Consider the following 12,798-nt stretch of genomic DNA (forward strand, 5'->3'; position numbering starts at 1 on the left):
TTTACCGGCCCGTGGAAGCAATATGACGGCATTTGAGCCGCCAGAATCGCTTCCATTTTTAAAGCTGACAGTCGTTTTTACAATTGTAAAAGTCCCGGCTGCGGAGTCTGTTTAACCACCTCCCGCCCATGGCCGTTCCTGAAAGGCCAGACGGGAGCCTTATAGGAGCGGGAGCGTGCCTTAAGACTTCCTGCCCCTCTCCCCGCTCGTGGGCAGCACCCAAATGCGCACACAAGTGGGGAAACTGTCAGTAATGTAAACAGCCAGTGATGGCTGTTTACATTCAAGCGATCAGGTAGTAGGTGCGGGTGTGCGCCCCCCCGCACCTCTACCGCCGCTGCTGGTCCCGAGATCCGCTGGGACCGACACGGCGACGCTGTCAGTGGAGATCAAATGGAGTTCAGTACACAATCTCCCTTTGATCTTGTCTCTGGTCCCCGAACGCAGGAAGTGATGTATATTACATTACATGCATTCAGTGTCACTCACTGGTTACAGATGACAGTGAGAAGCTGATGAAGCAGATCTCTGCTTCATCAGCTTCTCTGGGGGTCCCTAGGTAACAGGGGTCTTGGAGACCCCTGATGTCAACATAAAGAGGACCTGTCATGTGAATTGGCTATCACATAGGGGGATTTCTTAGTCCCCTATGTGATAGCAATAAAGTTAAGTGTAAAAAAAAAAAGTTTTTTAAAAAGTAGTCACAAATTAAAAAAATTTAAAATAACACAATTTAAAAAAAAAAGTCCCCTGCCCCCTCACATACACACGCAAATATGCGTCGGGTGCGCCAACGTGCGAAAACGATGATTCTGATTACATATCGCCACGAACGTCGGAATGAGAGCAATAATTATAGGACCATTAATTACTGATAACATAATAATATTGATAATAATTGTTTCCTAATATTTTGTATGGAAACAGGTTGTATTTCAAAATTTAGGGTACTTTTTTTGTTATATAGTAAAAAAATTAAAACCCCCAGTGGTGATTAAATACCACCAAAAGAAAGCTCTATCTGTCCCCAAAAAAATGGTATAACATTCATTTCAGTACAGCGCTGCATGACGGAATAAATGTCAAAGTACTGCAGCGCTGAACACTGAAAAATGGCCTGGCCAGGAAGGGGGGTAGCACCCCAGGTCAGGAAGTGGTTAATAAGATAAAAATAAATAAAAGTAAGCAGTGACTGGCAGCGAGCATTATCTAGTACTGTACATAGTTGAATTTTGAGTTTGAAATTTTGCAATTTGCGCCCCCATGGAAGAAGAAAATGTGCCCTCAGGCCCCCAGGTCATTTGAGTCTGAAACCCCTGGTGTAAATGAAGCTGCGACTTTCTTACAACTCCTTACCAGTGCTTTAAGCTTCGTTCACACCTAGGTGTATTTCTCTTGCTCCTGGCTAAGCGTGACAGAACGTTTTACCCAAGGAATCCCATTCATTTCTACGGCCCCTGTTCACACATGTGAGTTTTGTCGCAACCAGAAATACGCCTGTCACTCAAAATAGTACATGAGCTGCTTTGGGGCAGATTTCGGTGCATAGACTCAATAGAAAATGCTTGAAAACGCATGTTGCGATTATTTTGGCACGCTTTTGTGTGTTTTTTGCTCATTCACATGAATGTGCCCTAATCTGCTAATATAAACGTGCGATGTAACATACGCGCACAATAACGCTAAAAGAAAAACGTGCGTAATAGATGTTGCTTAGGTGTGAGTAAAGCCTTAATGCTGAATGTTTGGTAGATATAAATGAGTGCAGCTCTGTAATCATTTAGATCACATTAAATGTACATTTATAAAATGCAAGCATTGTAGGTACCTGAGTTTGACTTGGTATCAGCCTATTGCTATGCCCTGTACAGAAGAGCTTAGGCTGGGAGAGTTTGAAGCAGCGCAAGGAGCCAGTCAGGTGTGATGCTGTGCTTATATGCTAACAAGTAGCATGCCGCTTCTCCTTTCACTGTCCTGTCACCCGCTGGGGGAAGGGAAGAGACCTGTAAGTGTTACTTGACTGCAGCAGGGAAAGATCTCTTCTACCCAGCTAGCCGGGGTTGTGTGGTATGGCAGAGCTGTGCAAATCTCAGGACTGACTGGACAGAAATACTAAACTTTGGCGGTTAAAACTGCTCACTTTTTCTGTGCATTTTTCTGCTTGCCTTGAGGTTAGCTTTAAACCTTGCTGCTAATATTTTCAAGCATGTTCCCCATGTCCCATAAATGTCAAGTGTAAATACTTTCTTGTGGCCCCCTCCCCACTCTGGTCTGTGATGTAAGTTATACTTCTCAAGACACATGTTGATTGCTGACCACACACAAATATTTTCCGATTGGACAGCATATAAAAACGTTAACATTGAATTACTGGAGGCTTGAAGTACAACACATGGGACAAATATGGGTGATGCCATTACTGATGTCCTGGTGACATTCTAGTTGCTTGGATCTGTTTATTTTCAGTACTTCTAAGTCGTGGACTTGGAACAAGCATGCAACAAATAAAAGTCCGTAATAAGCACACTTGTGCCTTTCAGGGCTAGTCATTTGGAAAGTGTTGATTCCAAAGCATCACATTGATGGCAGGCAACTAGTGTTGTCAAAGCTTAGCAATGTTAGCCCACACATTTCTCAGTAAACTTGAGCCATTAGTACAAAGTGAAAGCAACATCACAGGCACACAGAGGACCGTTTTCTGGCCAGTAAAGATGAGATCAAACTTTTTTTTTCTCTCCCGTTCATTGAAGGACACAGGGAACAGATCGGAGATCATGTACTGTACGGTAATATCGCCACCTGCAGGAGAAGGACGTTAGGCACAAAAAAACTAAAGACCAATTACAGCCTAGGGGCGGCCCCTGCCGGTGGCCAAACCCCCCACCTACTGAGAAGTCTCCAGTTTTTTGCCTAGCGTCAGGAGTAAGGAGCTAAGAATTTTCCTCGGTATTCTTACCTGCTTCTTCCTGATTTTTTTTTAGAGGATTCACCCACTTCTAGTTTTTTGTAGTAGAAATGGCTGGTGGGTTCACTTTAAATACCTTCTGCCACTGCCATGTTTCCCTACTCTGTCCTTGTTTCAGGTGCATATTTGTTGTTGTAAAGCAATCTTATCCATTTGCGTTTTCACCATACAGCATTTGTATATTTCCTGCAGTGCCTCATCATCTGCTGAAACAACTAATTGCTTTTGTGTTTAATGAGACATTCACATTTTGCCTTTAACTGAAATGTATTTCTTGTTCTTAGTACTGGCTGACAGAAAGTGCTCGTATGATCTCAAAGTCAGGAAAAGCTGTGGAGTGGGTAACACCCCTGGGACTACCCATAGTTCAGCCTTATCACCAGAGTAAGAGTATTATGGTAAGAGAGATTTTAAACTATTTGATATATATACCGTGTGTATATGTGTACAAACGATCAGTTCTGAGCGCCTGTAACCCGCTCTCCATCCTGACTCCTCCGCTCTCCATTCTGCTATCACAGGAGGTTGAGCGGTGCGGGAGGAGAGCTCGGCCTCTTGTGATAACTGACTCCTCCGAGCACTGCTCCGCTCGGCATCCAGAGCTGTCTCCTCCCCGCACTGCCCGGCTCGGCCTCCTGAAAGCTTTTCTCCTCCCTTTGGATGCCAGTCTGTGACCCCTCGGATTCCCGCTGCCTCTGACGACACGGGCGGGGGAGACGGAGGGTATCAGAGGGGACACAGACCTGTGTCCAGCGGGGAGGAGAGAAGCTAGAGATGCACTGAATTTTCGCCTGCATTTTCAGCTGTTATGATACTTTCGGCATTTTGCTCAAAGTACCATGTTTCGGTGGCCGAAATTCCGTTGCATCCCTACTTTCAGGTGATTTTTATGTACTGAACAACTGTTGACTTTAATTGAAATGAATCTTGCAGCTTTTGACTTTTTTTAATGACCATACTTATATAGACATTTATGCCCATATTCAGCATTAAATAGAAGGCTTAACTTACCTGTGACTCTTGAAAAATTGACAGATACTCGAACTACTATGGCTGTGCTACTGACAACTTAGGCCAGAGGTAGCCAAACTCTGGCCCTCCAGCTGTGGTGAAGCTACAAATCCTATGATGCATCTCTCTCCGGGAGTCATGTCTGTGGCTGTGAGAATCTTGCAATGCCTCATGGGATTTGTAGTTCCACCACAGCTGGAGGGCCGGAGTTTGGCTACCCCTGGCTTAGGCTGTCAGCTGGTGATGTGCTCAGTCCGGAAATTTTTTGGGTAATATCTTTGCTTTCAACAAACATCAACTGTTCTGAACCTTACAACAGTATTGTGTAATGCTGTTTGTCTAGCTGTTATTCATAGAAGCTTTGCTGATATTTTTTTCCAGGTCCAAAGTAAGTTGCAGGTGTTACATGCGCCCAACAAAAATGATGTTTCTGAGTAAGTGAAGTTTTGCTATCCTTTTTTATTCATTCAATATAGTTTTATCACATGGTAACAATCTTAGCAATTGATTCAGTGCAGGAAAGAGCAAAAGATTCACTTTAAAGCCAACTTGCACTCAGGTTTCCTTCACTTCTCTGCCATTCTGTTAGCTGCTAGCAGTAAATAGCAATATCTGGTATTTTCCAGGTATAGGGGAGTTTGTGATATCTCCTGTATATCCCATGTGACAGTGCCGGTGCCTAGCAATTGGCCAATCAGTCAGCAGGGACATGGGGGAAGGAAGCGAGTCTTCAGACCTGTGTAAACACGGATTAGGCTTGACGTGGAATTTACACAGGGCTTTTTCTACTGGAAGCAACTGAAGCAGTGAGGGAGTGAATGGAAAGTAAATTCCAGCTGCTGCAGGGATTTAAAATGAACCCTTTCCTTTGCTGTGCAAAGGACTAATCACCAGTATTGACTGTGTTCTCCCTGCAGCTTATATTTTCTATTACTGACTTACCATGCCTTGTCTTGCATTGTCTCTATGTCAAGGAAACTATTTTGATAGAGGCAGGTGTTTCTTCCACTTATGAGAGCCTCCAGCAAGGAGAACAGTGTGCTGCACAGTGGAGCCATCACCAAATCTCACTCCAGATCAGAGACTAACAATCAGAGGCACCAGTGGCTTAGCTCTCTCACCTGAAGCTTAAACATTGAGGCTGTAGGTACAAGAGTACCTAGGCAATCCTCACATACCACAAAGTGCACTGCTATATTTTAGGAGGAATTGCAGACATAAGGTGCATTTATTAGGTTACTGCTTAAACATAAATAACATTTGTAAATATCCCATATAACATAGTTACTCTTCACTTTTAAAGTTAATCCCCCTAGAACTGACTTGCCATATTCTGTGCTGTGCTTATGTGCTTTCTCATGCTTATATTTGTTGTCTATTCCGATTTGTAGGAAGCCCGATACCATGAAGCAGAAGAATGCTTTTCCTCCAAACTTTATTCATTCTTTGGATTCTACACACATGATGCTCACTGCTTTGCACTGCTATGCGTAAGTTCTGCTATTGAAAAGTGTCCTTCTGTCTATCAGGCAGTTGATTGAAAAAAAGTGGTGGGACCACACCACTTTCATCAGCACTTGTATAAGGTCCTACCACAGAAATGACCAAATCATTTCTGTATAATACTGTTAATTGCAGATAGTGTTTAAATATGCACCAAGCGTAACATATCCAGACTTCAGTCCAAAGGGATCACTGTTGACATGGTTTCCAGCATTGTTTGCTGAATTACCAGTGACATGGTTTAGTGTGGTCCTAATTCAGGAGGAAGCACCCTGTAATCTTGAACCCTCGTGTAGTACCCCCCAGTTCCTAGTGAAACCTGGTACCATGATACATTGGTGCATTGTGAACTGGGCAGCCTTCAACCTGTCTGGTAGTGTAAAACATATGAGTAAAAGGGTTCTGCAGATGCTAATAAAATGGTAGTGGGATAAAGAAGGCTCGTACCACAATGTTATTACACAGATACATCTAAAGCAGACGTGAACATTTTCAGTAAAACTAGATATCCCTTTACACTTACCTGAGCTCGTACTACACAGCAAAAACATGATCTGCAAGGATCAGAATTAGGGAAACACTCCATCACAACATCTCCATGAAATACTTTGCCTTCTTGTCTATCATATAGAACATACAAACCTAGTATATTTAACAAATTATGCTCATCCTGACCACGTTGACTACTGTTTTTCTACTACCAATTTTTCGGCAGGCTTGGGCTTACTTTTGTGTCTGTCCATGACTGTTTCTGGACCCATGCAGATACCGTGGATCTAATGAACAAGGTGAGAGGGAGTTGTTAAATCATCATAATTTTCAGAACCCAGTAAATTCTTACACACAAGCATGGGAAAAAGAATAAATATAAATACGCAGTAGGTTATAATGTTGGGATTGCAGTAGAGCTTCTTACTTTCTTTTGCTGTTATGTTATAAATTTAGTAAAGAATGTAATGTCTGCTGAATACTTTGCATCACTGTTCCATCCCATGCATGTCAATAAGGCCTTCTGCTTTTTTCGGACTTGTCTGATCTGCATGCTAGTTTTATCTTAATAAGTATAGGAGATAGAGGACCAGGAAGTTAGCAATTCTCTGTCATCCATTGAGGGACATAGGTCTAGATTCCATACCATGGTATATACTGCCACCTACAGAAGGATTTGGGCACTAAACAAAGCCACAATAGGCTATAATCCCACCACCACCAGGCATGCCCATCTTAGTTTAGTGTCACCAGAAGAAAGAAAGTGTTTTTCTTCAGCTTTGCTGATTCAAAACCTTTTCTACTGAAATGTGTTTGCAATAAGGTAGGTGCTGCTTGATGTTTTCTGGGGGGAATCCCTGCGGGGAGCGGTGACCGATAGTGACTGCTCTCTGCAGATAGAAAACGTGAGCTGAGCGATCGGCGGGTACATGGTAACTCTACTGTTCATGAGACAGCTGCAGTGTCTCATGCTGGCTCTTAGTATTGGGGACAGCATATTTTAATTGTCCCTGCTTCATTAGGCCGATTTAACATGAACATTCAGGTTGTCAGGTTTCCAATCCTTAGTTTGCAGAGGAAAAACGGGCAACAATACATCTCTATGGCAGTGCGGATGAAAACTGATGACCATCAGTTTACATCAGGAAACATCAGTGTCAGTTGAGGTCTGCAATTTGAGATGGATCAGATTTTTGTTTTGGCTGATCGGGACTGATATTTAACCTGATGTAAATTAACGATCAGTTTACATCAGTTCAGGTTATGTGCGTTTTTTGGGGACTGATGTCGTAATGCAGCATGGCAAGCTCAATGCATGCTGGGGGTAAGCAAGGAATCATTGGAATTTACCATACTCTAATAACAAAAGGCCCAAAACGGACATGTAAAAAACAAATGTAAACTGAACTGACAACGGATGTGCACACTGATGTAAACTGATTCAGTTTTCATCAATTTTTTGTATCCGTGAACCTTGACGGAACTGATAACGCTCGTGTGAAAAGGGCCTCTAGACCTTTATTCTCACAGGCCATCCTGACAGTGACTTATGTTGGTCAACAAGGAGGAATCAGAAGTTTGGCGGCAGCAGAGAGGTACAGCACATCTGTTGCGCAGAGAAGCACATTCCAACAATCCCTACAAATTACATTCCCATGGAGGAAAATTGGAAAGCCGGCTTCCTGATACACCAGTGCTTGGTTCCAGAGGAATAGTCCCTTCATAAGTAGGTGTTCTTGTGAGTGGCTTTGTGACTCCCCTAAAACTTGTTGTTTTATTTTTTTGGGGGGGTTTGCCCTTGTTGAGGTTGGGATGTCCTTTCCTGGCCCTCATTTGGGACTGATTTTGGATATATAGTGGTCTGTGTCCCTCATACAACTTTCTCCCCTTTTGTTTTGGGTGGCTTGTTGTCACAGTTTATAGTAGGAACCTGGTCCCCCTTTTTTCTCCCCCTACTGCTTGCTACAATTGAGCATGCTTGGTAGGAGTGTGGTTATTGCCTTTTTTAGATTGTCCCTTTGAAATTTGTATAGTGCCCAAATCCTTCTGTAGGTAGCAGTATAACCAATGGCATGATATCCTTGAGCTGTCTCCCTCAATCAACATCAGAGAAATAAATCCCCCAGGCGCATGGGGTCCCCCATCTTGGTGGGAGAGTTTCTGTTTGGGAAATTGTGCTCTGGCATACTTCGCCTAACAGGTAAGTGCTCTGGCCTAGTTTGTCTGACAGGTACGTATGTTGTGGCTGAAGTGCTGGTCAGCTGATCAGACTCCTAAGAAAGACCCTACATTGTGCTTTAAATTGGGAGAAGTGTCCCCTAGTGCAGCCCTACCCCTGAGGTGAGGGTAAACAAATGTGGGTGGCGGTACTTGGTGTGCGGCTCCTTAAAAATGCGGACCGGGGTTCCGACGTTTGCTAATTAGGAAGACAAGAAATACAGAAGCGCACTACCAAGTGGTGACTAGGCAAGGAAAAAAAAAAAAAATTAAAGGAATAAGACTTACCAGGGAGTGGTTACTAGCGCATTGTCAGCGACGAGGTGTGGATGGATGGGGAGTCCAGGGTTGCTGAAGGTGGTGGGCAGAGTAATGTGGAAATAGTTGGTGCTGAGAAGAATTCGGTGTCAATGGGAATCTGGGTCAGATGTTTGGTGTGGCAGGGATCTGGGGGAGGGGGGGCAGGCCCGGTGGGAACCGGGTTAGGAGAAATGTTTGTGAAGGACTGTCTGAACGGTGCTGGCTGCTAGGAGAGGCCAGTGGATGTGTGCCTGAATACTATGTGGGGGGGCCGCGGCGAACAGTTAATGCTGGCAGGCAGAGAATGTCCGGGGGAAGCCAGTGGTTGGGAAGATTGCCTGGAGGTGGATGTTGAGGTCGGGGTTGAGCCACTGAGAGGAGTGGGACTACACCGCTCGAGGGCACGAGCAGGGAGCCCGAAGCAGCGAGCGGTGTGTCTGTGAAGTACAACGGGTGAGAACGAGTGGCGGAGGTGAGGAGTGACAGTGTTCAAACTGGCTACAGGTTTCGAAGAGCGGGTCTTCTTTTTCAAGCCAAAGAGTAAGGGGACAGATGGCGGGAGAAAGGCCGGTTTTTGAACGTCAGAAGGTGGGTGGAGTTGTTGAGAGGGGCGGGGAAGTGGGGTGGAGATGGAGTGACGTGGAGGACGGCAAGTGTGGAGAGGTACACTTGCCGTCCTGATGCAGAAGGAATGCTTTCAGGGTGGAGGGGGAACAAAATACATAATAGCAGAAAATAAAGAGTGATGGTTCAGTGGACCGTGAGAATTGGGAACCGGGTGTGTAAAACATAATAATGCGTGTCAGCACAGTGGTGATGGAGGGAACCATGAGAAGGTTGCAAAATAATCTGATTGAGTGGGTGGGGGAATTATGCGTGCCCTCGAGCGGTGTTCAGGTTTTGGCATTGGCAATTTTTTTCCAGCATCTGTTAGCCTTGAATTCCTTTGCGTGTACCTTCTTTCAAGGCATTTTACATGTTTCTTCTCCAGGCAAGTCTCCTTTGCCTCCATGGGACTTCAATTTGGTTCTCTTGGTTTTACAGAATTCTCCTTTTGAGAGTACTCGTGTTATGCCTTTATTAAATTTGTCACAGTAGGTGGCTCAGAGAGTTTCGCAATAGCTGCCTTATGTTGTAATGCTCCTTTTTTGATTTTACATAAAGATGAGGACGTTTTTCGTCCTAGACATTCCTTTCTTCGTTATCCAGTATCTGATTTCCATCTCAATGAGGATATTCTATCCTCACTTTGTCCTTTTCCAATGCATCCTAAAGTAATAATGCTCATCTGTCTGGATGTAGTTAAGGAGGTGCGAGTTTGTCTGCTACTGAATCTTTCTGTAAGTCATTCTCTTTTTGTGATTACTGACGACCCATGGGAAGTAGAAGACGCTTATACAGCTAGCAAGTTATTGTTCAGGCTCATGCTCTTATAGAACAACCGCCACATTTTCTGGCTACAGCTCATTCTACTCATGCGGTTAGCACCTCATGGGCTTTTTAACATCAAGCTCTTATTTCTCAGGTCTGCAAGGTGAGTCATCGGCACACTTTTACTCAATCCTTTAGAGTTGATGTTGTTACATCTGCGGATGTTTCTGTTGGTCGCTGCTTAGTTTGCGTGAGCCGGGGTTTTTTGTTGTTCAATTTTATATTGTTCCTGCCCCTAGGTGGGCATTGCTGTGAGACATCCCACCTGTATAGAGATCAAGATCTCTGCTGCGTCCTTCAATGAACGAAAGAGAAAATAGGATGTTTATACTGGCCATAAAATCCTTTTCTCTGCGTTCATTTAAGGACACAGGTCTCTCTCCTCTTTGGGTCTTTTTGTGCCTTAGTTCTACTGCTTTGTGACTAACTGAGCTGCCTTGGAGTGGGTGTGGCCACCAGCAAGAGTGAGCTTTTTTTGTGCCTAGCATCCTACTTCTGCAAGTGTCGGTATAACCCATCTGTACAGAGATTAGGATCTCCGCTGTGTCCTTCAATGAAAGCAGAGAAAAGGATTTTATTTTGAATACAAAAAAATATTTTCCCTCCTTTCCCTCAGAAAAAAATCTGAATACATTTGGCAATGGCCTGGAAATGTATTTGTAATAATATAAATGTAGTCCTTGCGTATTGTATTACATGATAAAGCTAGTAGCCAAATTCATTCTGTAAACATGATTTAGATGTGGCTTTTTTTAAAATCCCTTTCTGTACACTGCTAGTGGTGCTTAGTTACTAGATTGCAAGAACAATTTATTTTTGTCTTTGCTTTGCCTTACTTAATGATTAACATGCTATGTGTTTTCTTGTCGTGTGTTTTAATGAATGCCGGGCAGGGCAGCTACTATGGTGTTTGATGGGTAGCAATTATTTTCTTGACTTGATCTGCCATAGTGTACTAGAAAATGTACCTAATATACTGTAGGACGTACATGGTCTAATAACTTAACATACAATAGTGTAATTATAATAATGAAATCGCAAGAAAGAGAAAATATATTGGGAAAAAAAATAACCTTCTGTCAGCTGCTACCCAAGCCATGCATCTGTTAGAACTCTTTGTCACTTGGGATCAACCAATCTTAAGGATTGTAATATTCTATACTGCAGAAACCTAACTGATATTACTTCACAGGTTTGTCGGGAACAGTTTGTGTCTCTGCACAGTCAGCCAATTCTAAAGGACCTTTCAGCGTTCATGTTACAGAAATACTGCCATGGGTGAGTACAGGGGTGCTTTGGACAGAAAGGGAGACCAGTATGATGGGAAGGGAGGAGCAGGCATTTTAGGCACATATGTGATTGCTATAATCTGTTATGAATATTATGGAACACATTCTCTGATCATGTCTGCATTAAATAACACACCAAACTAACATTTCCCAGCTATCATTAAAGTGTATCTAAACCAAAAAAAAGCTAAAATGTTTCTTTCTCGTTCACACACACATGTACACACACACACACTATGTCTTTCACCTTCAGGTTATACTGCTACGGAGTATTGGACACTGGCAAACAAACTGTAGGCCAGCCCATGATAACCCTTCTACGTACCAGCATGTCTCAGGCTTTTCTAGTGTCCTCAGAGAATGGACTTTTCTTTTCAGCTTTGCTGTATGGAAGACTACCGTATATACTCGAGTATAAGCCGAGTTTTTCAGCCCATTTTTTTTGCTGAAAAGTGCCCCCCTCGGCTTATACTCGAGTCAGCGTCTCGAGCTGGTCAGGTTTCTTCTTACTTACCTCGCCGAGCCACTGCTGCTCCGGTGGGCGGCGCTCCGAGCGGGGTCATCTGGCAGTCTCTGGGTCCTAATTTAGGTGGCCATATATACGGTAAATTATTTTTCTAGCACTTCTCTTAAACTTTAAGATTTTTCTTCTTCAGTCAAAGCTTGTCAACATTGCACTGACATTGCTGCTAGAGGTCATCTTCTTTTATGAGCTAGCTGTTGCAGCCATTCTTAGCCTGGCTTTTGGACTGGGTCTTGCAGGGTCCTGATTCGGGCTGCAGCTAACGATTATTTTCATATTCGATTAGTTAGCCGATTATTAATTTCGATTAATCGGAAAAGAAAAAAAAAGGCTCCAGTGATGGACTACTAGTTTCTATTGAGATTGTAGTCCATCACGAAAGCAAGCTTGACGCGGTGGAAGTAAAAAAAAAGTGTGGTGTGCAATATAGTACATTATACAGCGGCGCAGTGCAGAATACCAGCAGCTATAGAGGAATACAGCAATAGTACATTACACTATAATGTACTATTGCTGGGATTTGTAGTCCTCTGTAGCTGGCGTTATTCTGCATTGCACTGTATATAATTATTATTGCTGGGATCTGTAGCTGTATCTCTATAGCTGGTGGTATTCTCGCAGTATAATGATTATACTGCGCAATGCAGATTACCACTGACCAGTTATAGAGGAACAACAAATCGCAGCAATAATACATTATACCGGCTGCTTAATATATTATTGCTGGGATTTGGTGTTCTGCAGTGTGCCGCTGTATTATACATTGCAGAACACCATGACACTGTTTATGACACTGTTGTTTTATATGTACACGTTTTAAACACTGCAATTGTAATATTTACTGAATATATATATATATATATTTACTTAGGATATTACTCCAACCTGTTTACTGTTCACAAACTCAAAGGGGACATTCGCCCCATCATGGATTTCAAAACTCTAAATGGTTTCATTTGTTCGACATGTAGTTCCTTCTTTTCCGTTAGCCTTTGTTGCCCACCCCTTGGTTGGACTGCTTTTGAACATCTCCTTTGTTACATTAATTTTGTAAATAATTCTCCAGAGGG

General features: G+C 43.2%; 1 protein-coding gene across 1 annotated transcript in view; it reads left to right on the plus strand.

Moving 5' to 3' along the window:
• Positions 1–12,798, plus strand: part of POLRMT (RNA polymerase mitochondrial) — a 36,941-nt gene that overhangs the window by 22,107 nt on the left and 2,036 nt on the right. The window contains exons 14-18 of the mRNA XM_018560565.1: positions 3,250–3,363; positions 4,358–4,410; positions 5,368–5,466; positions 6,195–6,267; positions 11,109–11,194. Of these exons, the coding sequence (XP_018416067.1) occupies positions 3,250–3,363; positions 4,358–4,410; positions 5,368–5,466; positions 6,195–6,267; positions 11,109–11,194 (425 nt within the window). The remainder of the gene's footprint in view (positions 1–3,249; positions 3,364–4,357; positions 4,411–5,367; positions 5,467–6,194; positions 6,268–11,108; positions 11,195–12,798) is intronic.

Source organism: Nanorana parkeri, unplaced genomic scaffold, assembly GCF_000935625.1.
Source record: "Nanorana parkeri isolate BGI_ZX_2015 unplaced genomic scaffold, ASM93562v1 scaffold466, whole genome shotgun sequence".
NCBI lineage: Eukaryota > Metazoa > Chordata > Amphibia > Anura > Dicroglossidae > Nanorana > Nanorana parkeri.